Source organism: Platichthys flesus, chromosome 16 (genome assembly GCF_949316205.1).
Source record: "Platichthys flesus chromosome 16, fPlaFle2.1, whole genome shotgun sequence".
NCBI classification, from domain to species: domain Eukaryota; kingdom Metazoa; phylum Chordata; class Actinopteri; order Pleuronectiformes; family Pleuronectidae; genus Platichthys; species Platichthys flesus.
In genome coordinates this window covers 21,292,333-21,318,906 of record NC_084960.1, presented here as the reverse complement: position 1 = coordinate 21,318,906, position 26,574 = coordinate 21,292,333, and the positions used below count along the sequence as shown (strand labels likewise).

At 41.0% G+C, this 26,574-nt stretch overlaps 1 protein-coding gene across 2 annotated transcripts in view; it reads left to right on the top strand.

The window, feature by feature from the left end:
- The window catches only part of LOC133971360 (mitochondrial adenyl nucleotide antiporter SLC25A23-like), a 56,103-nt gene that overhangs the window by 6,560 nt on the left and 22,969 nt on the right, over positions 1-26,574 (top strand). For both annotated transcript variants that reach the window (XM_062408680.1, XM_062408679.1), the window contains exons 2-5: positions 18,169-18,292; positions 18,427-18,514; positions 21,623-21,734; positions 22,931-23,089. In XM_062408680.1, the coding sequence (XP_062264664.1) occupies positions 18,169-18,292; positions 18,427-18,514; positions 21,623-21,734; positions 22,931-23,089 (483 nt within the window). The remainder of the gene's footprint in view (positions 1-18,168; positions 18,293-18,426; positions 18,515-21,622; positions 21,735-22,930; positions 23,090-26,574) is intronic.

The window sequence follows — 26,574 nt, the reverse complement described above, 5'->3', positions numbered from 1 at the left end:
AAGAGTCCCGACCTGAAGACATCAACACAGCAGTCGTGACATAAAATCACAGTTCCCCCTGGTGGCAACAGGAAATGTCTTGCTTTTGGTACGTGTTATGTTTTTATGTACTACTCAGAGAGCTTTCATCAGATCAACTTAAAAATTAGATGAGACTCTACAAAACAAGATGAAGATCTAAAGTTATCAATATTTAAACTTTTCATCATACCGTGTGACCGTGGTGAGGTCTCAAAGTTCGACTAAACGCCTATATATGCAAGCTTCTGTAACTTAGACATATTTTGTCCAATCGACTCCAAACTACACATATAAGACAAGAGTCGCGACCGGAAGACATCTACCTAGAAATCATGACTTAAAAGGAAAGCGCCCCCTGGTGGCATCAAGAAATGTCTTGTTTTTGTACATCGTGCGCTTTGATTTATTTGTCGGAGAGCTTTCATCACATCAATTTAAAATTTAGACGGGTGGCATCACAACAAGATGGAGATCTAAAGTTATCAAAGAAACAACTTTTCGACACACCGTCTGACTGTGGCGGGGCGTCAAATCAGCTCACCATGACACACGAAAATGCGTAAAGGGGACATATTATTTCCATTTCACCACAGTTGATATGGTTCCTTGGGGTCTTAATGAAATGTCTGTAAAATATTTTGGTAAAAATACCCCAAGGATAATTTAAAACAGCACCTTTTTACTCTGTCTAAAACAGACCTCCTCAGATCAACCTGTTTTGAAGGCCCCGCCCCCCTCTCACCCCGCCCCCATCTTACCCCACCCCCTTTCACCCCTCTCATCCCTCCCCCTTCTCACCCCGTGGCAAAATGCCTCAAGAGCGCCACCTATGGAAAAGCCCGTCATTTAGCATTCACCGATCCTCAAAAAAAACAAAGACTATTGTGTATCATGAGTAGATGCACAAAAAAGTCCATCATTGCATTAAGAATAACGCAACAGGAAGCCTGCCAGTTTGACTTTAGTGGCCATTTTGGTCATATTCCATATTTTTTCTTTGATGTACTTGTCGTACAGCTTTCATCAGATCAACTTCAAATTTAGACGATCGTCATCACAACAAATTGGAGATCTAAAGTTATTGAAGGATTACGTTTTAGCAAAACCGTCTGACCGTGGTGTGGCGTTAAAGTTTGATGAAACGCCATCAAAACACAAGCTTCCATATTTCAGACATATTTTGTCCAATTGAGTCCAAACTAGACACATACGACAAGAGTCGCCACCAGAAGACATCGGTGCAGAAATTGTGACTTACAATCACAGCGCCCCCTGGTGGCAACAGGAAATGTCTTGTTTTTGGTACGTGTTATGTTTTTATGTACTACTCAGAGAGCTTTCATCAGATCAACTTAAAAATAAGATGAGACTCTACAAAACAAGATGAAGATCTAAAGTTATCAATATTTAAACTTTTCATCATACCGTGTGAACGTGGTGAGGTCTCAAAGTTCGACTAAACGCCAATATAAGCGAGCTTCTGTAACTTAGACATATTTTGTCCAATCGACTCCAAACTACACATATAAGACAAGAGTCGCGACCGGAAGACATCTACCTAGAAATCATGACTTAAAAGGAAAGCGCCCCCTGGTGGCATCAGGAAATGTCTTGTTTTTGTACATCGTGCGCTTTGATTTATTTGTCGGAGAGCTTTCATCACATCAATTTAGACGAGTGTCATCACAACAAGATGGAGATCCAAAGTTATCAAAGAAACAACTTTTCGTCACACTGTCTGACTGTGGCGGGGCGTCACATCAGCTCGCCATGACACACGAAAACGCTTTAACTTCCGTGTTCATGGGTCCATCTCCCTCAAACTTCATGTGTGTATCATCAGCCCCCCTCCCTTGAAGATATTCAGATGGTTTTAAAGAATGGGCGTGGCAAAATGGCTCAACAGCGCCACCAACAGAGCTTCCCCTCATTTATGGAGAAACACCTCATTTAGAATTCACTGATCCTCACGAAATTGAAGACAGTTGTGTATCATCACCAGATGCACAAAAAACGCACCGGAGCAATTTGAAAAACTCAACAGGAACCCCGCCATTTTCGATTTGGACCATATTCCATGTTTTTTATTTTCAAGTACTTCTTAGAGAGCTTTCATCACATCAATTGAAATTTTAGACGAGTGTCATCATCACAACAAGATGGAGATCTAAAGTTATTGAAAGATCAATTTTTCGCCACACCATGTGACCGTGGCGAGGCGTCAAAATGTGACTAAACGCCATCAAAACACAAGCTTCTGTATCTTGGACATATTTGGTCCAATCGAGTTCAAACTACACATGTAAGACAAGAAGCGCGACCTGATGACATCAACAAAGACACCATGACTTAAAATCATAGCGCCACCTGCTGGCTACAGGAAGTGAAGCGTTTATCTTGCAGCAGTGCGCAAATGCATGCAACGCTGAGACGAGCGCTTGGTCATCGAACGTTCTCTCTTCCCCGACCGCAACAGACTTGAAATTGCCTGTGCTCGGGCCCGTTAGTGCTACAACGTAGCCCTAGTTATTATTAGGGCCCGAGCACCGAAATCGGTGGGAGGCCCTATTGAAATTGAAATGATTATTATTATTATTATTATTATTATTTTTCTTAGCTTAAATGAATTGGCTTTTTGAGGGCTTTAATGTGCTCAAAAAGTTGTAGGAGTTTGCAGTAAATTCGAAGGCGGCGTAAAATTACGTATTCTGGAGTATTTTGAAAAGGGCGTGGCAAAATGGCTCAAGAGCGCCACCTACGGAAAAGCCCCTCATTTAGCATTCACCGATCCTCAAAAAAAACAAAGATTATTGTGTATCATGACTAGATGCACAAAAAAGTCCATCAGTGCATTATGAATAACGCAACAGGAAGCCCGCCAGTTTGACTTTAGTGGCCATTTTGGTCATATTCCATATTTTTTCTTTGATGTACTTGTCGTACAGCTTTCATCAGATCAACTTCAAATTTAGACGATCGTCATCACAACAAATTGGAGATCTAAAGTTATTGAAGGATTACGTTTTAGCAAAACCGTCTGACCGTGGTGTGGCGTTAAAGTTTGATGAAACGCCATCAAAACACAAGCTTCTATATTTCAGACATATTTTGTCCAATTGAGTCCAAACTAGACACATTCGACAAGAGTCGCCACCAGAAGACATGGGTGCAGAAATTGTGACTTACAATCACAGCGCCCCCTGGTGGTAACGCGAAATGTCTTATTTTGGTACGTGTTATGTTTTTATGTACTACTCAGACAGCTTTCATCAGATCAACTTAAAAATTAGATGAGACTCTACAAAACAAGATGAAGATCTAAAGTTATCAGAATTTAAACTTTTCATCATACCGTGTGACCGTGGTGAGGTCTCAAAGTTCGACTAAACGCCAATATAAGCGAGCTTCTGTAACTTAGACATATTTTGTCCAATCGACTCCAAACTACACATATAAGACAAGAGTCGCGACCGGAAGACATCTACCTAGAAATCATGACTTAAAAGGAAAGCGCCACCTGGTGGCATCAGGAAATGTCTTGTTTTGGTCATCTTACTCTTTGATGTATTTCCCTCCAGCCACTTTACTAAACCATGTCAAACTGTGTCAAATTGGTCTCAAGATATTGATAATGTAGGCATAACATTATTGTGACTTTTCATCATGCAGATTGTTAATGGCGTGGCATCAAAGTTCATCAGCTCATCATGACCTATGAAACCCATTTTAACAGAGTTACCCTGAACGCAGCATGAGACCGCTTTCGGTTTGTTACGTCTCACACTTGGATGTATTTCTCCTCATTCACTTTGCTAAACCATGTCAAACTGTGTCACATGGGTCTCAATATATTGATAATGTAGGCATAACATTGCTGTGAGTTTTCATCATGCGGATTATTCATAGCTTTGCAGCAGACTTCTTCAACTCGCCATGACAAACGAAGCTGCATTTAACACAGCTGCAAGTGAACGCCTCATGAGTTACGTCGTCACAAGCTGCGGAGCTGTGTATCACGAAGAACCGGAGAACGGTTGGCGAGTCTGGATGAGAGGACGGCGGCGGAGTCACTGTGGACGTTGTTCGCTCAGCAGGTTAGAGTGTGGGACTCAAAGCTTTTTTCCCCCGTCCGTCGTGTCTTTTCCTGTGTGAACTCTGCCGCTCTCAACAGCAGCACTGGCTATGAGCTAGCTCCTGCTACCTCCAACGAAGCATCTCTCAACTGCTACGTAAGTTAAACGGACACTTCTGACTGACTGTGATGATAAGCAAAAGAGACACTGTGGATGTGTGATGTGTTGTACTGCATTTGTTTGATCTGTTTACTAATACTAGCTCTAATAAATACTGTATAAATTATATTTTGCTCCTGAATTGAACTGTGTTAAAGGGGTTCACATGGAAAATATATGTTCAATTATGTAAAGGGTGATTTTTGTTACTATTATACTAATGGAGATTTAGCACTTGCTACACATTGTAAGAGCAGCTGTTCAAAGGAGCACTACGTCTTTTAAGGCTCTTTATTCAGAGTCACGGTGTTGATGTCCTGTCACGTGTTACAGTGAAAAATAACCGTGTCTCCCACCTTCAGTATTTAAATCGTTAATCTCAGACAGACTTCACTGAATTCTTTTGTTAAATATGAGTAAGTCATAGCCTTGTAACTTTACTAGAACAGACAGTGTCATACAGAGTTGTGGGTTTATATGCACTACCTATTTCCTAATCTGAAATGATTATGCTCTGATTAACTTTGAACTAATATTTTATTTTTACCATTTAAAAGTCTGTTAATTACTTAACCTGGCCCATGTATGACTTTACATATCTGTGTATTGGTTTCATGTTCCTCTAGAAGGTCCAACTTGACACACAACTTGAATCCAACCAGACTGAACACTGACTCCAGGTACAGACCTGATTTCATTACTTAAAAACAATCAAAGTATTGCACATAATACATAATGTATTAAATTATAATGCAATACTTTTAATGTGAAATAGCTCCATTAAAAACATTCATTGTCATGGTAGTGCACGTTTTAATCCAAAAGCATATTCAAATACACAGTTGAATATCCACAGAAAATAAGATTACACACTTTGTTCATATGTAACTCTTCCTCTACAATAATGACGATCACTTTCATGTTTCCTATCATTTTATTAGGGACAGACGAGCCTGAAGGACACAGCTGTGATGACCATGTTCTGTCTCTTATGGCAAAGCAGAAATATAAAACACTGGGTTCTTATCTAAAGTGTATCAAATCAGATCTCCACCATGTTGCTGCTGAGGACATCAGGTGCTGCAGTTCTTCATCTATGAAGAGAAAAAACGCACTGTTAAAGAATGTTTTGTGTTGTGTAAAAAGCACAACAGATTTCAGATAGAACTGTTGTACTGTGGTCTTGGTTTATATCCTCATGGTGAAATGTACATATTTTAAGTCCCTTCTGATAAAAGTGCTGAAAGAAATACAACATTGTACAAATACATAAAATGTCTTTCTACCTCATCAGTACTATTCAAGGTGATAATCTCCCACAGACCTATTGATAACAGTCCAAATCAAGTCTTTCCACTTCTCTCAGTGTGAAAACATAATTCTATAATTAATTTGAGAACTGTTTACAACACTGATGTGTGGAGATTAAAATCATACCTAAACTGTCTAATTCACTGTAAAACTCCATGACATTCGCAGGCCATCTGTAGTTAAGGGAGCAACGCATGGAGTGATGTGTAGATTACTAGTTTGATGATGCATGAGGAGAGGCGGTGGTCGAGTGGCAGAAACTTGGACTATGGGCAGAGAAGGTCTCTGGTTCGTCTTTGGTTCGACTCCATGGAGAGACAACAAAAGTCGCACCTGGATTGATCTGTCCAAAAATCCAAGAGTCTCCCTACCCTCTCTAGTGCCCATGAGCAAGGCACCTCACTCCCCCAACATCTGCTCCCCCGAGTGCCGTACATGGTCGCTCACTGCTCTGTGTGTCCTGCACCAGATGGGTAAAAAGCAGCGATTAAATGTCCCTACCTGCATGAGTGTGCCTTTGCATGTCTGTGCATGTGTTTTGGATGAATACATGGATTTTAATCTTAATCTTTTAATCTTAATCAGTTGTCTTCCAGTTGACCAGCATGAAGCTGCAGATCTCCACCATGTTGCTGCTGGGGACATCAGGAGCTGCATTAATGAGGAGCAGAAGCGTACTGTTATGAATGTTTTGTGTTGTTTATGAAGCACTACTTATTTCAGCTAGAACCGATGTACTAGGGTCTGGGTTTGTATCCTAATGGTTAAATGCACATACTTTAAATCGCTTTTGATAAAACGTGACAAAGAAATACAACATTGTACACATAGATAAAATGTCTTTCTACCTCATCTGTAATATTCAAGGTGATGATCTCCCACAGAGCTGTTGATAACAGTCCACATCAAGTCTCTCCACTTCCCTCAGTGTGAAAACATAATTATATAATTAATTGGAGAAGTGTTTACAACACTGATGTGTGGACATTATAATGTTATCACTACTGTCTAATTCACTCTACAACTCCATGACAGACTAAATAAACGATGTGAAAATAGTAATGGCGGATATACCATCCTGTATCAGAATATTGGTGAAACAGTTACTATCACATGAAATGTACACGTGTAGCGTATTGATAGTAACTCATTAAAAAAAATAATGTCACAACCAAAACAAGACTGTCGAGTTATCTTGCTTCAATCTGTTCATTAGACGTGATAAATAAACGGTAACTTTTATAACAATTACATATTACAAAAAACTTGAGGCATGTAAGCATATGATGATAGATAAAGCAATAGGTTATGTTGGATAGTTTCAAGGTTACTTACCTCTAGGTCAGCACCAGCGGCTGGCCAGAAGAAGTGGAGCGATCTTCCTTGCCGCACAGGGCAAACGCAGGCAATGTGGAGACGAGCGCTTGGTCATCGAACGTTCTCTCTTCCCCGACCGCAACAGACTTGAAATTGCCTGTGCTCGGGCCCGTTAGTGCTACAACGTAGCCCTAGTTATTATTAGGGCCCGAGGACCGAAATCGGTGGGATGCCCTATTGAAATTGAAATGATTATTATTATTATTTTTCTCTGTTTAAACTCATTGGCTTTTTGAGGGCTTTAATGTGCTCAAAAAGTTGTAGGAGTTTGCAGCAAATTCGAAGGCGGCGTAAAATTACGTATTCTGGAGTATTTTGAAAAGGGCGTGGCAAAATGGCTCAAGAGCGCCACCTACGGAAAAGCCCCTCATTTAGCATTCACCGATCCTCAAAAAAAACAAAGACTTTTGTGTATCATGACTAGATGCACAAAAAAGTCCATCAGTGCATTGAATAACGCAACAGGAAGCCCGCCAGTTTGACTTTAGTGGCCATTTTGGTCATATTCCATATTTTTTCTTTTAAGTACTTCTCGTACAGCTTTCATCAAATCAACTTCAAATTTAGACGATCGTCATCACAACAAATTGGAGATCTAAAGTTATTGAAGGATTACGTTTTAGCAAAACCGTCTGACCGTGGTGTGGCGTTAAAGTTTGATGAAACGCCATGAAAACACAAGCTTCTGTATCTCAGACATATTTTGTCCAATCGAGTTCAAACTAGACACATACGACAAGAGTCGCCACCAGAAGACATCGCTGCAGAAATTGTGACTTACAAGCACAGCGCCCCCTGGTGGCAACTGGAAATGTGTTTTTTTTGTACGTGTTATGTTTTTATGTACTACTCGGAGAGCTTTCATCAGATCAACTTAAGATCTTAAGTTATCAAAATTTAAACTTTTCATCAATCCGTGTGACCGTGGTGAGGCTTAAAAGCTTGATGTGCAAAATGAAAAGACTTGTTTTCATTTCAACCTTGTCTGTTTTTCATGGTCTTATACTGACCTCTAGTGGCTTTATATTGCCGGCACACCTACTTGTACCGGAATATTAAGTCACTAGAGGGCAGTGTAGGATCATGGTTTGACCAAGGCACAAATTGTGTCACCTAAGGCAGGGGTAGGCAACCTTTACTATTTCCTCCACTCTTCCCCCAATTTAAAGCTGTCTGGTGCCGCACAACATATTTGATAAGACAGGTTATAAAGTTATATATATATATAGTCATACAATATATATAAAAACTATAGTTTGTTTTATTTATTAAATAATAGAACGACAATAAAGACAACTGTTGACATTTAACTGCTATTTTTACCTGTTACAAAATAGGAAAACACCAAACTCTGACCATGGCGTGGAGTCAAAGTCTGATCACACGCCATCAAAACACGAGCGTCTGTATCTTGGACATATTTGGTCCAATCAACTCCGAACTAGACATGTAAGACAAGAGTCGCGACCTGATGACATCTACAAAGACACCATGACTTAAAATCCTAGCGCCACCTGCTGGCTACAGGAAGTGAAGCGTTTATTGTTGCTGCAGAGCTTAAAACGCACGCAAGGCAGAGACGTTGCGCTTGGTCATCGATCGCTCTCTCTTCCCCGTCCGCAACAGACTTGAAATTGCCTGTGCTCGGGCCCGTTAGTGCTACAACGTAGCCCTAGTTATAATTATTTCCCTTTGGGGGGCTTTTTCAGGGTCTAGACATGCTCAAAAAGTTGTGAAACTTTGCAGGAAATTCAAGGTGTGCGGATATTTTAGTATTCTGGAGAAATTTGAATTGGGCTTGGCAAAATGGCTCAACAGCGCCCCCTGGAAACAGCCCCTAGGTTTCCCCTTCATCGATCTTCACCTAAATCGGGACATAGGTGTATCGTGACCAGTCATGAAAAAAAGTCTCAAGGAGCATTATGAAAAAAGCAACAGGAAGTCTGCCATTTTGAATTTAGTGGCCATTTTAGCCATATTCCACATTTTTCTTTGATGTACTTGTCGTAGACCTTTCATCTGATCAACTTCAAATTCAGATGAGTGTCATCAAAACAAGATTAAGAAAAAAAAATGATCAAGGGAATTTTTTTCGTCACACCGTGTGATCGTGGCGTGGCGTCAAAGTTTGATTAAACGCCATCAAAACACGAACATCTGTATCTCGAACATACATGGTCCAATCAAGTCCAAACTAGATATGTAAGACAAGAGTCCCGGCTTTATGACATCTACACAGAAATCATGACTTGAAATCACAGCGTCCCCTGGTGGCAACAGGAAATGTCTTTTTTTTTGCATGTCTTACACTTGGATGTATTTCTCCTCATCCATTGACCTCAACCATGTCAAACTTTATCAAATGGGTCTCAAGACATTGATAATGAAGGCATAAGATAACTGTAACTTTTTGTCAAACGCCATATTAATGGAGGGGCATCAAAGTTCATCAACTCGCCGTGAAACACGAAATTGCTGTAACTTCAGTGTTAATGGTTCTATCTCACTCAAACTACATGTGTTTAGCAAAATCCCCCCCCTGAAGATATTCAAATGGTTTTAAGGAATGGGCGTGGCAAAATAACTGACTAGCGCCCCCTAATGGGCAGCCCCGACATTACGATTGGCCGACATGTACAAAAATCTTTTTGGGCATGTGTCTTTTTTTAACAAACAAATAAGTCAGCTGGATAGATATGCTAGACCAAACAGGAAGCCCGCCATTTTGAATTTTGTGGCCATTTTAGCCATATTCCACATTTTTTCTTTGATGTACTTGTCGTAGAGCTTTCATCTGATCGACTTCAAATTCAGATTAGTGTCATCAAAACAAGATTAAGAAAAAAAAGTGACTAAGGGATTTTTTTTCCATCACACCGTGTGACCGTGGCGTGGCTTCAAAGTTTGATTAAACGCCATCAAAACACGAACATCTGTATCTCGAACATACATGGTCCAATCCAGTAAGTAATGTCAATGAGGAAGCTTGTGCATGAAACAGTTAGCTGTCCTTAGCTGTCAACTGATTTATCAGTCTAGCTCTCCTATCACTACACTGGATCTCTGACTGGATGTATGTGACTGACTAACTGGTGAGGCTACACCATTTTTCAGCTTTATGCATAAAAATGCAGTCCTTCCTGTCTCTCTAACCGATCAGTAAATCAGTGGCTGAAATCCCAGAACAGCTGGTGTCTTTAACTTATGTGTGTGGTTGAAAATAACAGGGAAGTAGCAGCTAGATAACATTTTATCTTAAAGGGGACATATTATGAAAATTCCACTTTTGTAGTGCTTCTACACATTCATTGGGTGTCTGGCATGTCTACTTTCCCAAAAACTCTGGAAAAAAACAACTCCCGTGATTTGTTGTGTTTCCTCTATTTCAGAAACTATGTGCTAGAGTGAGTCCAATGAAATTACGACCGAAATAGACGTCATAGTCGCAATATGCCCATGCCCCCATAGCTCTATGCACTCCCCCACTACTCGACCAACCCATAGATAGACCCACCCACTTTTTAGAAAGTATCGGACTGTTTTATCAACCTGGGCCAATATAACGCCGGATTCTTGAAAAGGTTGTTATTGAAAGAGGGGTCGGTGCCATCTTTCCATCGCAATACTGAATACGAGGGAAATGTAAGTATTTTTTTAAATAATTCTGGTATTTGCTTCTTTTAGACATTTTGTGTGGAGGCTAGTGACGTTAGCATGTTGTGGCGTGTGTGTGAGGGAATGGGTACAGTTCCGGTTGCTCCGGTAGCTACAGCAGCTCCCGTAGCGCTCCGGTAGCACTCCGGTAGCGCTCTGTTAGGTCCGGTAGCGCTCCGTTAGCGCTCCGCTAGCTTCGGTAGCGCTCCGGTCGCTCCGTTAGCGTTCCATTAGCTTCGTAAGCGCTCCGTTAGCGCCCTGTTAGCGCTCTGTTAACTTCGGTAGCGCTCCGGTAGCTCCGGCAGCGCTCCGTTAGGTCCTGTAGCGCTCCGTTAGCTTCAGTAGCGCTCTGTTAGCGCTCCGGTAGCTACAGCTGCTTCTACGGGGATTTAGCACACGCTACACTCATCTGCTGTAGGAAGTCACGCTCGCGCAAGATACCGGAGGATGTTGTTGTCATAATGTGCGGGACTAGAACGACTATTCATTACCAGCCCTAGTTGGGGGAAATGTGTCCTTGTATCTTTGTATGCATGACAGTAGTACAAGTATGAATAACATTGTTGCTTTTGGTGTTTAGGCAAGCACATCTGTTCACGGTGCTAGAGTACATCACGTAGCATGCTAGACGGACCCACCAAAGATGCGCACACATGGCACGCAGCTTTCTATGAAAACACTGCGACCTCACTACAAAAGTACAGGTTTGTTTACCCTCAGTTACTTTGTCATGTCATTGATTCTGACTCCATGTTAAAGTTGTAACAGCATCTTATTTGTTGTGACTCCATGGATACTGAATGTTTGTTTTATCATAGGCACACAGAAAACTGTGCTGCACTGATGTCGGTGTTGGGACCTCAGCTGTAAGAGACCTCCCTTGGAGGAGGGAGAGGACAACCCAAGTTGTTCAAGTATGGACTTCGGAGAGCCACAGGATGCTACCTATGATCCTGATGACTCGATCACAGTCTTGACTGAGTCAGCAGATGTGAAGTGAGTGACTCAATATTTAATCTAAACATTTCAATAATCAGATGGATTACCATCCTCCACTTTTTTAGCTGTTGCAGCCTTTTGGTGAAATCTTTGTCGTTCTAATAGAATGGAATCTTCCAACCCTGTTCATAAGAAACCCACAAAATATTGTCTATGACAACTGCCTCCTGGAGCTGTTTGAGGTGTGTCCTGTGTGTCGGCGGGGGACAGATGTAATATATAAGAAGGGCGAGTGCACAGCAAAGCCGGTGAAAGCAGATGCAACCTTCCGTGAGTCTCACAGGCTTTATTTAAAAGCCAAACAATGTACAAACAGTATGTGAAACATAAATAACAAATCAATTAACAGCTGTCTTTAAATGGTCTTCACGATTTAAAGACCATTTATTTATCGTCTTCACGATAAATAGAATAATTACAAAATAATTATAAAAAGAAAATAATAAATACAAAAAAGTGCAAAATGTCCAACTTTTTTCCCCAATTTGTATTACAGATTACGTGGATAACCTGTTGGACCTCATCTTTCACAAGGTTTTTCAGGACCCGGCCCCATATGTGAATGAGGTGCTGAAGATCTCAAAACCTGAGGATCTCTCTGCCAAGTATGAGAAACCTGACAAGCAGGAAGCTATAGCCAGCTATGTGAGCATCAGTGAACACTCATGCATATCTGGAGCACCATGCAGGAGGGCAGGACCACCCTGATTCTCCGGCCCAGATGGCCTCAACACCAGCTAAAAAAGCTTCTGTACGCCCAATCCCTGTAACGGCTGAGCACAGTTCACATTGTATTTAGGGAATAAAAAGGTGACACACAAATATAAAGTGTTCCTTTGTTTACATTATGGCTACTGATGGCACAAACTGATTTTTGTAATCAATGTTTTTGTTATACTTGGTATTTTTTGTATTTATTACCTCTGTCCCAGCCAGTACATTTAATAACTGTTTTAAAAGCTCTGTGGCATTCTTTCTAGCAATCTTTCTGACAATAAAAGTTTATAGAAACAGTTGTGTGCTTTTAGTGTTTGATATGTAACATGTCAACAATTGACAAGTGTAAGATGAGCTGTAAGCAAAGTAATATAGAGGGAAGAGTAATTTATGTCTTTTATTCCTCAGTCATATTTGTATTGCAGAAATGACTGATATCTCATGCATAAAAAAAAAAACTTACTCTATTCCTCTTAGACATAAAGGCTCATAATCTGCCCTATAGATGTTGAATGCATTCTGTAGTGAGAACACATTCAAACACATGTCCTACACCTCCACAAGTGAATCCAAGATGGCCGCATGTCTTTTGTCTCTGTCAGGTGTCTGTCTTGTTTTATTGGTTTTATTTGGGATTTTTTAGGATTTTTTAGGATTTTTGTGCTGATGAATGGTCAACTCTCAAAGGTCTGTGGATTATTCATGTTTTTGTCTGCTTTGGAAGGCTGCTCTGCCTCTTATGCTTCAGCCTGTTCCTTCTGATTGTGGACTGAGTTGCTAGCCGTAGCCGTGGCCTGTTCTCAGCGTCTTGGAACTGTGAGGTGTGATTGACTTTGTGCATGGGGAGTGCACATCAGGTATTGTGCTCTCTCCTCCAATCATTCCAAACCCTGAAACCAATAACTTGCTCAGTGAACGAAGTGAACAAGTGCTGACCCATTCTTATTTGGATCCTTTTGTCTTTGCACAATGGTTATGTCTTGTTTGCACCTCTGTCCTGGAATCAAACTTTTTACAGTCTGATAAGTCTCTTGTCATGTTGCATGCTAGATTACACTCCAAAACAAACACCTAGCAACCCTGAAATTAGTAGGAAAAGATTTCTGTTGCCACTTTTACTCTTGATTTCTGGTATCCAGCCAAATCCTGGTCCTGGCATTGCTATTTGTAACACACCTGCTGAATTTAAGGATAGGACCGGGCTAGGTTTAATACATCTGAATATCAGTAGTCTGCCATCAAAGATTGATATGCTGCATTTGGGCAAAATCAACTGATGCAGATGTCATTGTTCTGTTGGAAACGTGGCTCAGTAAATCTTATTCTGACAAAGCAATCGCCATCAAAGGGTATAATGTATTGAGGGCTGACCGTCCTAGGAAAGGGGGCGGGGTTGCAATTTATTGTAAATCAAAATTTTATGTAAATGTCATGCAGTCCAAATCAATCAGTAAACAGTTTGAATTCTTAGCCATAAAACTTGAAATTTCAAATGGGTTTTCCATCACTATTGTGGGCTGCTATAGACCCCCATCAGCTACTGCTGAAGCGCTAACTTCTCTGAATCAGCTATTAGCTGAACTGACCTATAATGAAATAATATTAACTGGTGATCTAAATTGGGATTGGCTAAATTCTAACTCTGATGCCTTCAAAGATTCCTGTGTTTCATTGAATCTTACGCAGCTCATTGAAAGCCCCACACACCCAAATTTGAAGTGTCCAGATAAATCATCTTTAATTGACTTGTTCTTGACTAATGTACCGCACAAGTATTCGATGTCAGGTGTTTTTGCAAATGATATTAGTGACCACTGTGTGATTGCTGCAGTCAGAAATGCCAAAGTTCCAAAATCCAAACCTCGTATTTTGATAAAACGTAATATGAGGGCCTTTGTTGAACAGGCGTTCTTCGGTGATTTATATGATCCTAACTGACAGGGCAACTATACTTGATTGTTTAAATTTTTTTGCCTCTGGGTTCTTATTCTCTCAATCTTCTTCCTCGATTGCTATGCCTGCCCTTAATATTGCGTCTTCTGCCCCAGATGTTGGAAACATGTCCAAGGCCTTATCTCTGCTGTTCAACCTTCCTTTGTTTTTAGGTTGTTTTCAGTGGAAGAGGTCCATAGAGCTCTTTGCTCTCTTGATATCAGTAAATCTGCAGGTCCAGATCACTTGGAACCATATTTCTTAAAGTTAGCAGCTGATTTTATTGCCAAACCGCTCCAATATCTTTTTAACCTCACTGTCACCACAAATTGTATTCCTGAAATTTGGAAAGTCGCTTACGTCCTTCCCCTTTTGAAAGGGGGGGACCCTACTTGCTTGAATAATTATCGACCCATCTCCAAGTTGTCCATCCTGTCAAAGGTCCTTGAAGGTCTAGTAAACAATCAGTTGAAAGATTTTCTCCATACTAACAACATTCTCTCCCCATACCAATCCGGCTTTAGGAAACAACACAGCACAACTACAGCCTCACTCAAACTCACTAATGATATAATAGACTGGCTGGATCAAAAGAAAGTGTGCACAGCTCTCTTTGTTGACCTTTCTAAGGCCTTTGATACAGTGGATCATTCCATTCTGAAGCAACGCCTGCTTGATATAGGTTTATCTGAGCAGGCAGTTGGCTGGTTTAATAAATAACTGTCTAATAGAAAACAATGTGTTTGTTTTGAAGGCAGCTCATCCAAACTGCTAAATGTCTCTACTGGTGTGCCACAGGGCTCAGTTCTTGGCCCGATTCTGTTTGTTATTTATGTAAATACATTGGGCAGTAACATCCCAAATGCCAAATTTCATTTTTATGCTGATGATACAGTTATATACTGTTGTGGCACCACTCTTGCCGAAGCCCTTGGCAACTTACAAATTGCTTTTAACCTTGTGGAAAATCAGCTCATTGAACTAAGACTTGTCTTGAATGCCGCCAAAAGCAAACTGTTGATATTTTCCAATGGCAGAAAAGTGCCTGTGTCTCCACCCAGCATTTTGTCATTGCAAGGGTATGAAATTGAACTTGTGAACTGTTACAAGTATCTCGGCATTTTAATTGATGATCGGCTTTCTTTAAAACCACATGTAGAAAATCTGGTAAAAATATAAAGAGTGAAACTGGGATTCTTCTTCCGTCACAAATCTTGTTTTTCTTTTTTCACCAGAAAAAAGTTGATTATTACCACTTTCCTCCCTGTACTTGATTACAGTGATCTCTTATATATGAATGCCCCAGCAAACTGTCTGCGCTCTCTAGACACTGTATATCATGGTGCCTTAAGGTTTGTCACTGGTTGTAAAGCCCTCACTCACCGCTGCATCTTATATGCTCGAGTTGAGTGGCCATCTCTGGCAGCACGCCGCCTTATACATTGGCATATTTTTATTTATAAAGCTATCTTGGGTCTGCTCCCCCACTTCTTATGTAAGTGCATCTTTAAATCCCAGAGCAATTACTGCTTACGTTAAAATGAGCTTTATTTATTAATTCTGCCATTAAGTACACTCTGAATTTGGTAAGCACTGTTTTAAGCTTGCTGCACCTGCTGCTTGGAATGCACTGCAAATACTCTAAAGTTAAAGGAGCTCATAAACCTTGAAACTTTGAAGACTCGTGTGAGAGAAATTGGAGCGGCTTCATACCGCACTTGTTCTTGTTTTGGTGGGAATCCGGAGCTTTAGTCCTGTTGCCTTTTCTTAAGGGAACAGGGAACTTATCTTATTTGATCTGTGTTATGTGATTTTTGTATGTCTTGTGACTGTTGACATTTTTTGTATGCTGCTGTCTTGGCCAGGCTTCCCTTGGGAAATAGGTCATTGTATCTCAACGGGACCGACCTGGTTAAATAAAGGCAAATAAAAAAAGTGGGAGGGATGAAAGGGGGTGGGGTAAGATGGGGGCGGGTTGAGAGGGGGGTGGGGCCCTCAAAACAGGTCAATCTGAGGAGCTCTGTTTTAGACAGGGTAAAAAGGTGCTGTTTTAAATGATCCTTGTGGTATTTTTACCAAATAATGTTAGACATTTCATTAAGACCCCAAGGAACCATATCAACTGTGGTGAAATGTGCATAATATGTCCCCTTTAATGTCTCCTGTTTGAGCCACCATTTCATACTTGATCCATTATCTGACATAGAAACAGAAAAACATGAAAATGTTTTTCTATTAAAATACTGTATAGGTTAGCACAGAACGGTCAGAAGGACAGAAGTACACAGATATGGGATGATATCAGCTGATATTCACATTATTCACATATTTGTCATCTACCAACACAGCAGGTTCTCAAGCAGGATCTAGCAACGTAGTAGTATTAGTTGTTTCTAAAGGTTTTGGTAGTGGTCATTATATCAGCCCCGCCACACAGGCATGATGTGCTATAGGCTTCTACACTACGCCAGTCAATATAATGTAGATTGTTCTCAAAAGAAATGTCCTTGTTTGTTATGTTGTTATTGTCCCATGATCTGTACTGTTTGCTTTAGGTGTTGCTCTGTTGTTTCATATGACCTGACTTGTATGGGTGTTATAGGTCAATTAATAGCACTCTCACTTATCCTCCTAAGATTACAACTTTATTCTTGCATAATTACTACCTTATTATCATATTAATACAACTTTATTCTTGTAAAATTTGATATTATTCTCATTATATTAGCCTATACAACTTTATTCTCATAATATTATGACGTTGTTCTCGTAAGATTACTACTTTTTAAATTCCACCTTTTTTTCTGCTATATTGCCAATTCTTCCTCTATAGCTCACTGCGAAGTGTTGTCAACAGGTTTTCAGTATCCTGGTAACAAAGACCAAGATTTAGAGCAGAAGATGAATGAAATATTCCTTTTGTACTATCATGTCCATATTTTCATATGAAATAATACTTGGAATTCCTGTTTTTCTAAGTATTGCCTTTGCTGGATAGGTTAAAGCAGAGCTGCAGACCCTATGTCTGTGGAAGTCACAGACGGTCACAGATCAGCTTATCAGGGGGTACTTTGCCTGCTTGGTTTTCACTGCTGGCCTTTCATCAGACACATCCTCTTCTCACAAGAAAATGTTTGTGGCAGAAGCATCAGCACACTGCGCAATCCACAATCATAACCACAGTTTATGTTTCTTTAGTTTTGTGTCTTTCATTTTTGATGATGAAATGTCCATCAAACAGAAACTTGTATGTGATTACTTCAGGCTGGTGCAGGCTCAATTACCAGTTAAATTGACCGTAACATTCATCTCAGCTAATCCGATTACATGTGGACAACTCCTGAGAGCACAGGTTTTAAGTACCCCAAACACTTCAGACCTTAAAGTCTGTCCTGAGAGATGTGATCCTAATGGACTGTTTTAAGTTCTTCTGTTCACACCTGACATTAGTATGTGTCTTGAAAATGTCTCCTGTGACCACTTGTCATCTGATCTCACAGATCTCACATCGATTTATATGCAAAGCCACATAGTTGATATATCTGTCCTCAAAGGCTTTTTTTTTTTTGCGTTATCCTGCTAACAAACAAAACTAACAAACAGAAATGAAAATACAAGAAGTAATTGAATGTTTTGTTTCTAGTTAGAATATAAGTACAAAAAAGTGTTTTCCACCTCTCTTTGCACAATAACAAGTCTTGTGTCCTCTTTCTCTCTGTGTCATGATCATGAGAGGAGAGATTATGTTCACAGCCAAGTAGGACGTGCTTTACAGACGTAAAGCACGTAAAGACTTACTCTCATAGAGAGCACAGTGGTTTGTCCTCACTCTCTACTCCCCAACCTCCACCTCCGCCACCCCCAGCTCCCTTTACCCCGGTGTAATCCCTGATGAGTGACTGAATGTCTGTCTTTGTGATCCCAGATCGTCCTCGAGAGCGACATCAACCATGATGGTCTGCTTGACTTCCAGGAGTTCTCTCAGTACCTGCGGGCTCACGAGAAAAGGCTCCAGCGCATGTTTCACAGCCTTGACTGCAACAATGATGGTGTGGGCACGCTAAACATGTACAAAGAGACACATTTCTGACATCTCCTCCAATTCACCCTCATGTTTTTTTCAAAGAATATCTTCTTAATATGGACAGAACTTTAAATCTTTCTGTTTTGCTCTGCCCGGTAGGACGGATTGACGTGGGGGAGATCCAGCAATCTCTGCACAAACTTGGAGTTGAGGTCACCAAGCAGCAGGCAACCAGAATACTGCAGAGGTGCATTGTTTGTGTGTGTGAAGAGGAAACCGTACAATATCAGACGGAAAATAATCTGAAAAATAAATTAGTGCAGTCGCCCTGGAGCATCCCTTTAATCCTACTTTTATAATACTGGTTTTGTTTATTTAATCACCTTTACCCACTATATGGTGGAAATATGTGGTGGAGGACTACTCTAAATATTTAAGGGCAGTCAATTTGATTTAATAGTAGAGTTTTGATCAGAAAAGGTTGAAGTTTGGGTCTAACTCATTTCAAACATAATGTCACTGTCTAAGGTAAGGTTTTGTTGACTCTGGAAAGTTTTTGGCAAGAGAAGGAAGAACAATGCATTCATTCATGAATAGCCATAGTATAGTTACAGTACAGTTAACCCTTACATACCGTTCGGTCAAATTTGACCCACTCTGACATTTGACAGTAGTAAAAATACACTAAATGTCCTTCTTTTAGCCTGAAATTGACCCCAAATACCCCAAAGTGACCAAAAATTCCCCCCAAATTTAAAGATTTTAAATTGTGATACTTTAATTCCTGTTTTAGGGAATCTTGAAACTGCGAAACTGAACATGCCATATCTGTGTGTATTTTCTATGGAACTGGGGTGACAGTCCTTGACACTGTCACGAGAACTGTCTGTGCTCCCACCACATTTGCCCAGGTTCCTGCAGCGACAAGCACCTGCTGGTCTTTGAAGGGTAATAGGGAAAGCTTGCAAGAGCAAAACAGCATAGTAATGATCATATATTATGGACATAAGGAACAGAAGTACAAGAAATGTAACAAAATATTTAAAATTAAACAAATTTTGATCCATATATTTTGATCTAATAGAGCTCAAAACAGAGCTAAAACCAGGGGCTGGTTTTTCAAAAGTTTTAATCTGGATCAATCTGATCCAGATATGGAAATCTCTTTTTCTGCTATCCAGGATCACGTAATCCATTTTATTTTTCAAAGCAATGTGGGATTGGATTACTCTGATCCGGATTAAAACTTTTCAGGATGACCAAATCTAGATTACCTGTGGTGTAAATGGGCGTATCACAATGTAGCTATGTAAAGAACAACAGGTAGAATAGTGTGGGGTCACTCCAATATGCTTTATTTTAACAGAAAATAGGACTGAATGGAACGGCAAACAAACAATATAAACATCCCCCTCCATTGTCCATTTCTTGGAAGAAGGCAGTCCACTCATCTGAGACCTACAACAAATAAATAAATAAATACATACTTTACTCACAAATACATTATGGATGTTTCGAACAGGTTTCAAACAAAGATTTATTGAATTGAAATGGATAAAAAAAGGCTTAAATGTCCAATACTTAACAAAATAAATTACTTCTTAGTTCTTGTTATGAGTAGTTCTTCTTATGAGTTCTCCTTCTTCTTCATCATCATCATCTGCTTCGTCTGCTGTGGAGAGACCAGCTTGTCCAAGCTTGGCCTTTAGGTGGCGGATCTCAAGTCTGGCCTTGGTTTGCTGCAGTCGGGCAAGAATAAGAGGATCACAGGCCTTAATGACTACAGACCAGTCGCCCTGACCTCCGTAGTGATGAAGACCTTAGAGCGCGCCGTGCTGAACCACCTCAACACCATAACCAACCACCTCCTCGACCCGCTGCAGTTTGCCTACAGAGCCAACAGGTCCGTAGACGACGCAGTCAACATGGGACTCCACTTCATCCTCCAGCACCTCGATTCCCCTGGCACCTACGCCAGGATCCTGTTTGTGGACTTCAGCTCCGCATTCAACACCATCTCCCCAGCTCTTCTCCAGGACAAGCTGACACAGCTGAGCGTGCCTGAGCCCACCTGCAGGTGGATCACTAACTTCCTGACCGACAGGAAGCCGCGCGTGAGGCTGGGGAAGCTTGTCTCTGACACCTGGACCATCAGCACTGGAGCCCCACAGGGTTGTGTGCTCTCTCCTCTCCTCTTCTCCCTCTCTACACAAACAACTGCACCTCTTGCCATCCCTCTGTAAAACTTCTGAAGTTTGCTGACGACACAACCCTTATTGGATTCATTTCCAATGGGGACGAGGCCGCCTACAGAGAGGAAGTAAACAGCCTGGCTTCCTGGTGCAGCCAGAACCACCTGGAGCTGAACGCTTTAAAAACTGTAGAGATGGTTGCAGATTTCAGGAGGAGCCCAGCTCAAACCGTCCCTCTCACCATGTGCAACTCCCCAGTTAAAACAGTTGTGTCTTTCAGATTCCTGGGGACGATCATTGCACAGGACCTGAGATGGGCGGAGAACATCACCTCCATCATCAAGAAGGTCCAGCAGAGGATGTTCTTCCTGCGGCACCTGAGGAAATTCAGCATGCCGCGGAAAGTGATGGTTGACTTTTACACAGCCATCATTGAGTCAATCCTCACCTCATCCATCACCGTCTGGTTCGCTGCCTCCACTGCCAAGGACAAGGGCAGACTGCAGCGGATCATCCGGTCAGCTGAGAAGGTCATCGGCTGTGACCTGCCGGCTCTCATAGATCTGTTCCACTCCAGGACCAGTAAGAGAGCATGCAAGATCATTGCTGATCCTTCCCATCCCGCTCACCACCTGTTCCAGAGACTCCCGTACGGAAAAAGGTTCCGGGCCATCAGGACTAAAACCTTGCGTCACCTGAACAGTTTTTTCCCCATGGCAGTGGGGCTCACAAACAAGCCCACTGCATCACACTGACTCTGCTGAATTTGTTGTTTGTAAATTGCACCAACCACACCAGGGCAGTTTCCTGTATGTTCAAATATACATGGCAATAAAAAGAATTCTGATTCTGATTCTGATTCTGATAATTACGATATGTTTGTATGTTTTCACGTCTTAGGTAAAACATGATATTGTATGATAGTAAATATTTTTCTCCAAAAATTATCTGTGCATTAATTAAGGATTAATCATCCATTTATTAATGTTAGATAGCCTTTCTATACATTCTAATGATCTGTATTTCAAGATTCTCCATGTAATTAGGAAGGAATTCTTGGTCCAGGTCAACATTTGAGTCACTGAAACGTTCATAGTACCATGTAATGTAGCAAAAGTTGTTAGTTATCTGCTGATAGCCCTGTCCTGTATGCATTCCCCCAGTATGGACAGGGATGGGACTACGACCATCGACTGGAATGATTGGCGAGATCACTTTCTGTTTAACCCCTTCCACAACATGGAGGAGATTGTCCACCACTGGAAGCACTCCCATGTGAGTAACTGGGCTCAATTGATAGTAATGTAATTACAGTAATGACATTATGACAGTATGCATACTTTTTCTACGTCTTAGATCAGAAGCAGGACGTTGCAGTATTTATCAAAGTACAAGCAGGTGATTGGGCACAAAAGTGGTTCAAAAACACTGCTGTGTTTATCAATAATAATAAAGACAGATATAAATTACTTAGTCTGAGGTCATTTGATATAGTAAAATATGTTCTTTTATGTTTTTTTTACTATCTTTATAAAAGAGCATGGCCTTTTAGATTGATAACAGGACTAGATTGAATGTTCAGATTTTGTAATGCTTTCCTTCAAAACCCTGCCCTTGTACTCAAATAGCTCTTGGTTGTGTTTAGATTTGGTCATGGAATTTAGAAAGACTTCTTTCAAAAACAACTCCAAGCACAGAAGAAAAAATCCATGAAAGACCCCTTTCACCCCAGCCATATACATTTTTGCCTGCTACCGTCTGGCCGATGGTACCGCAGCATCCGGGCCCGCACCACCAGGCTCAGAGACAGTTTCTTCCCCAGTGGCCATAAGACTTTTAAACTCCTCTGAACTGCAATAGCTCCACCAAACCAGCACCGTGGCATATTTGCATATTTCCATTATTGCCCAAATTGCACTATTCATTGTTGTTTTATTTTTCTCTTCATCTGTACATACATATATTTAGATATATATATTGTTTTCTATTTTAAATTTTTGATATTCTATTTTATACTATTTCTATTTCATTTTTATTTTTTTGGTTGTAATTACTTAAGCATTGCTAGAAGAGAGCTTGTGATTCAAGCATTTCATTGCCAGCGACTAATGCTATTGTTGTGCATTTGACAATAAAAATCTTGAATCTTGAATCTTGAATCTTGAGCTGAGGAGAAATGAGCAGCAGACGTTTCGCAAGAAAAAAGCGAAAACTGGAACACAGGAAATCTGTACAAGCAACAAAATATCTGAGTGCAGGTGCACAAGCAGAGCAAAAGCAGAGCAAATCTAAGCACAAACAGGGTATATTTGAGTGGAAGTGCAGGGTTTTGAGTGAAAGCATTACAAGATCAGATCATGAAATCAATCAAATCTCAAACTGAAAGGATGAATAAAGATACCCATATTCTACATACTTAAGGGTCTACTAACAAATAAATATTGGGCATTCGATTTCTAATGTTGCAATAGATGTTTGACATTGGGGAACATCTGACAGTGCCTGATGAGTTCTCAGAGCGGGAGCGACGATCAGGTCTAGTGTGGAGGCAGCTGGCGGCCGGAGCCATGGCAGGGGCAGTGTCCCGGACAGGAACTGCTCCTCTGGATCGCCTCAAAGTCTTCCTGCAGGTCAGTCATCTCACATCCACCAACCAGATACAAAGACTCAACACTCAGTGATAGACAGGCTTGTTAAGTATTGAGTAATGTAATGGAAACCATGCTTTATATTTTACAGAACGTGTGGTAGTGTCTCAGGCTGCTTATTATTTTGCAAATAAGCATGTTGCATGTTCCAAGGCTGAAGCCCACTGTGATTTTCACTTTGCTTAGAGAAAGGAAATAAAGCACAAGGTGGGTAGTCATTTATTAAAGTCAAATAAGAAACTCTGCAATTACTGATAAAAGGTTGAAACCCTAATAAACGTCTCTCTGCACCGCAGCATTTCAGTGTTAGTTGGGTTTACTTACATTTTTAGCGTTGAAGCAGCTATAATTGATATGTCAATATCAACAATGGGGTACAAGACTTTATGTGAAACGGGTATTCTGCAGTACTGCACTTTTATATCATCGTGATAAGCTGATAAGCGCCACAGTACAAAGGTGATTTCAGTGAAAGAGCGCTGATAAACTTAATATCCACTACATGCCAGTGTTAATTTTGGCAGCTAATTTTGATTTAGTCTTAGTCTTTTGACGAAAATGCATATTAGTTTTAGTCACATTTAGTAATTTTTATCCTTCTTAGTTTTAGTCTAGTTTTAGTCGACGAAAACGAATTACATTTTAGTCTAGTTTTAGTCACATTTAGTAGCCACATTAAACTCGTTTTCTTCCCTTCTCAGGCCCATTAACCCTGTGTTGTGTCTAAAACAGCATAATAGTCTAGCTTGCGGTACTTAGGTTGTCCATTAGATATCCCTACCAGCATAGGTCTATAGCAGGGGTCGGCAACCTTTACTTTCAAAAGAGTAATTTTGCCCCCTCTTCCCACAAATAAAATTTGTCTGGAACCGCAAAACATATTGGATGACATAGCTAATAAAGTTTAATAATACGTTATACTATACTAAACTATAGTTTGTTGCATTTACGAAATTATAGACCGACAATAAAGCAAACTCTTAACATTTTATTGCTATTGGTACCTGTTACAACAAAAGAAAACACCGAACACTGAAATACACAGGCAAGCGTAGGCCTACTTTGAAATAAATTAAACACAGAACTTTGTAGGGCTATTTGAGTCCATGTCGTATTTGTGGGAAATGTATGAAATAAGAAGTACCCTATTTTTAAATAAATAAAAATATATAGCTGCAGCCATATAGCTTAGAAATATATATTTACTTTTAAATGTGAAAACAAAAAGTGAGAGCAGGTCAGACTGGAGGCGGACACAGAAACTGAAGCTCGGTACAAACCAACTGCAGCTTCTGCTCTGATCAAGAAGCTGCTGCGCTGATCTCTGAGCAGCTGAGATCAGAGAAACTCTGTGTTTTCACTGTTTCCATAGTTAAGTAGCAGCCTGTGACTCAGTGATCAGTTGCTTCATGTGAAAGAGCTCTGAGCGAGTGAGCAGGGCAGGGGGCGGAGCCTCGAGACCGGTGCGCTATCTGGGGCACACACACACACATACACACTCACTCACTCGCCCGCTCCTGATACTTTATGACGGCCTGATACGATGATGTTTAAAAAAATGATTGTGACTTAGTCAACCACCAACATTTTCGTCTCGTCTCGTCAACGAAAGTTAAAAAAGATTTAGTCATAGTTTTTATTTTCAAAGATCCATTTTCGTTACTTCTAAGTCTCGTCTTCGTCATGGAAAAAAGTTTGTTAACGAATATTTTTCGTCATAGTTTTCGTCATCGAAATTAACACTGCTACATGCTCCCTAGCACACTTAGAGACCTAACTAATCAATCCATCAATCAATCTAATTTTATTTGTATGGCCCATATTCACAAATTAGAAGTCATCTCATAGGGCTTTAACAGGGTTTGACATCCTCTGTCCTTAACCCTCAGCAAGAGTAAGGAAAAACTACTAAAAATCCTTTTAACAGGGTAAAAATACGTAGAAACCTCAGAGAGAGCCACATGTGAGGGATCCCTCTCCCAGGACGGACAGAAGTGCAATAGATGCCACGTGTAGGAGAACATCATCAATAATCAAAGTCTCTAGCAGCATTTGATGAGGGTAGAAATCCCGAAGGACAACCCCAACACGACATGCCAAGCAGTCCCGCTGCAATCACAGTCCATGGTCAGTAACCATCCAGACCACGATCCACCATTCAGACCAGATGCCACTCCAGTCCTCAGTCACCGTCCACCGCCGCCCACCAGGACCCATCACGAGCCACCACCGCGGCCCTGGTCTACCGCCCGTGCCCAATGCCAACGCAACACAGGGTCAGCCACCAGCACCACGATCAGCCCACATCTGCCACACTGGATCCAACACCGCAACCCCCGGTGCGCGATCAACAAACCGCAATCCATGGTGTGACCACAGAGGCCATGGATCTGTGGGGGATAAAGCAAAGGGATTCCAGGGAAGGGGGATAGGGATGGAGAAGAGGAAGGAGAAGCTGGAAAGAGAAGCTCCGTGTGTCATGTGTCATAAAATAGAACAAGTAACGTTCTGGCGCACTAATTAGCTCTAACTATAAGCTTTATCAAAAAGGAAGGTTTTGAGTCTACTCTTAAACGAACAGATGGTGTCTGCCTCCCGAACTGAAAGTGGTAGATGATTCCACAGCCGAGGGGCTTGATGGCTAAAAGCTCTGGCTCCTACTCTACTTTTAGAGAATTTAGGGACGACAAGTAGGCTTGAATTCTGGGAGCGGAGTGCTCTAGTGGGTTTATAAGGTACTAACAGCTCTTTAAGGTAAAAAGGCTCTATGTTAGGTGAGGGTCTTGAAAGTGAGGAGGAGAATTTTATATTCTATTCTAGATTTAACTGGAAGCCAGTGTAGCGATACTAATACTGGAGAAATGTGCTCTCTTCTCTTTGTTCTCGTCAGGACACGTGCTGCGGCATTTTGGACAAGCTGTAGAGTCTTAAACGACTTACTGCTGTAGCCTGATAATAATGAATTACAAAAGTCCAGTCTCGATGTAACAAAGGCGTGGACTAGTTTTCTGCATCTTTTTGTGAAAGGACATGTCTAATTTCTGAAATATTACGCAAGTGGAAAAGAGCGGTCCTCGAAATTTGTTTTAAGTGACTATTAAGGGGGGGGGGGGGGGGGCGCTGTGAAGACGCGAACGATGTAGGACGTGTTTTTCGGTCGCTCCTCGGGAATGTGATTATAATATAGTTTTAATGTCATTTTAAGCTTCTCGACTGTCTGCAACTTTAAGGTGATTGAACGGTTTTTAAGAGACCTGCATCTTGTGATTCGGAACCGCTTTAATGTCGAGCTCTCGGGCGAAAAATGAGCCTGCGAAGTCGGGTCGGAACAGGCCGCAACTCCTGCCCTCGGAGCCTGTGTCACCGGAGAGGCCGGGTGCTAATGAGGAGATGCTACGTTGCATTAAGGTGATGATGGACGACCAACGAACTGAAATTGTGGCAAAATTCGAGTCAATCATATCGGA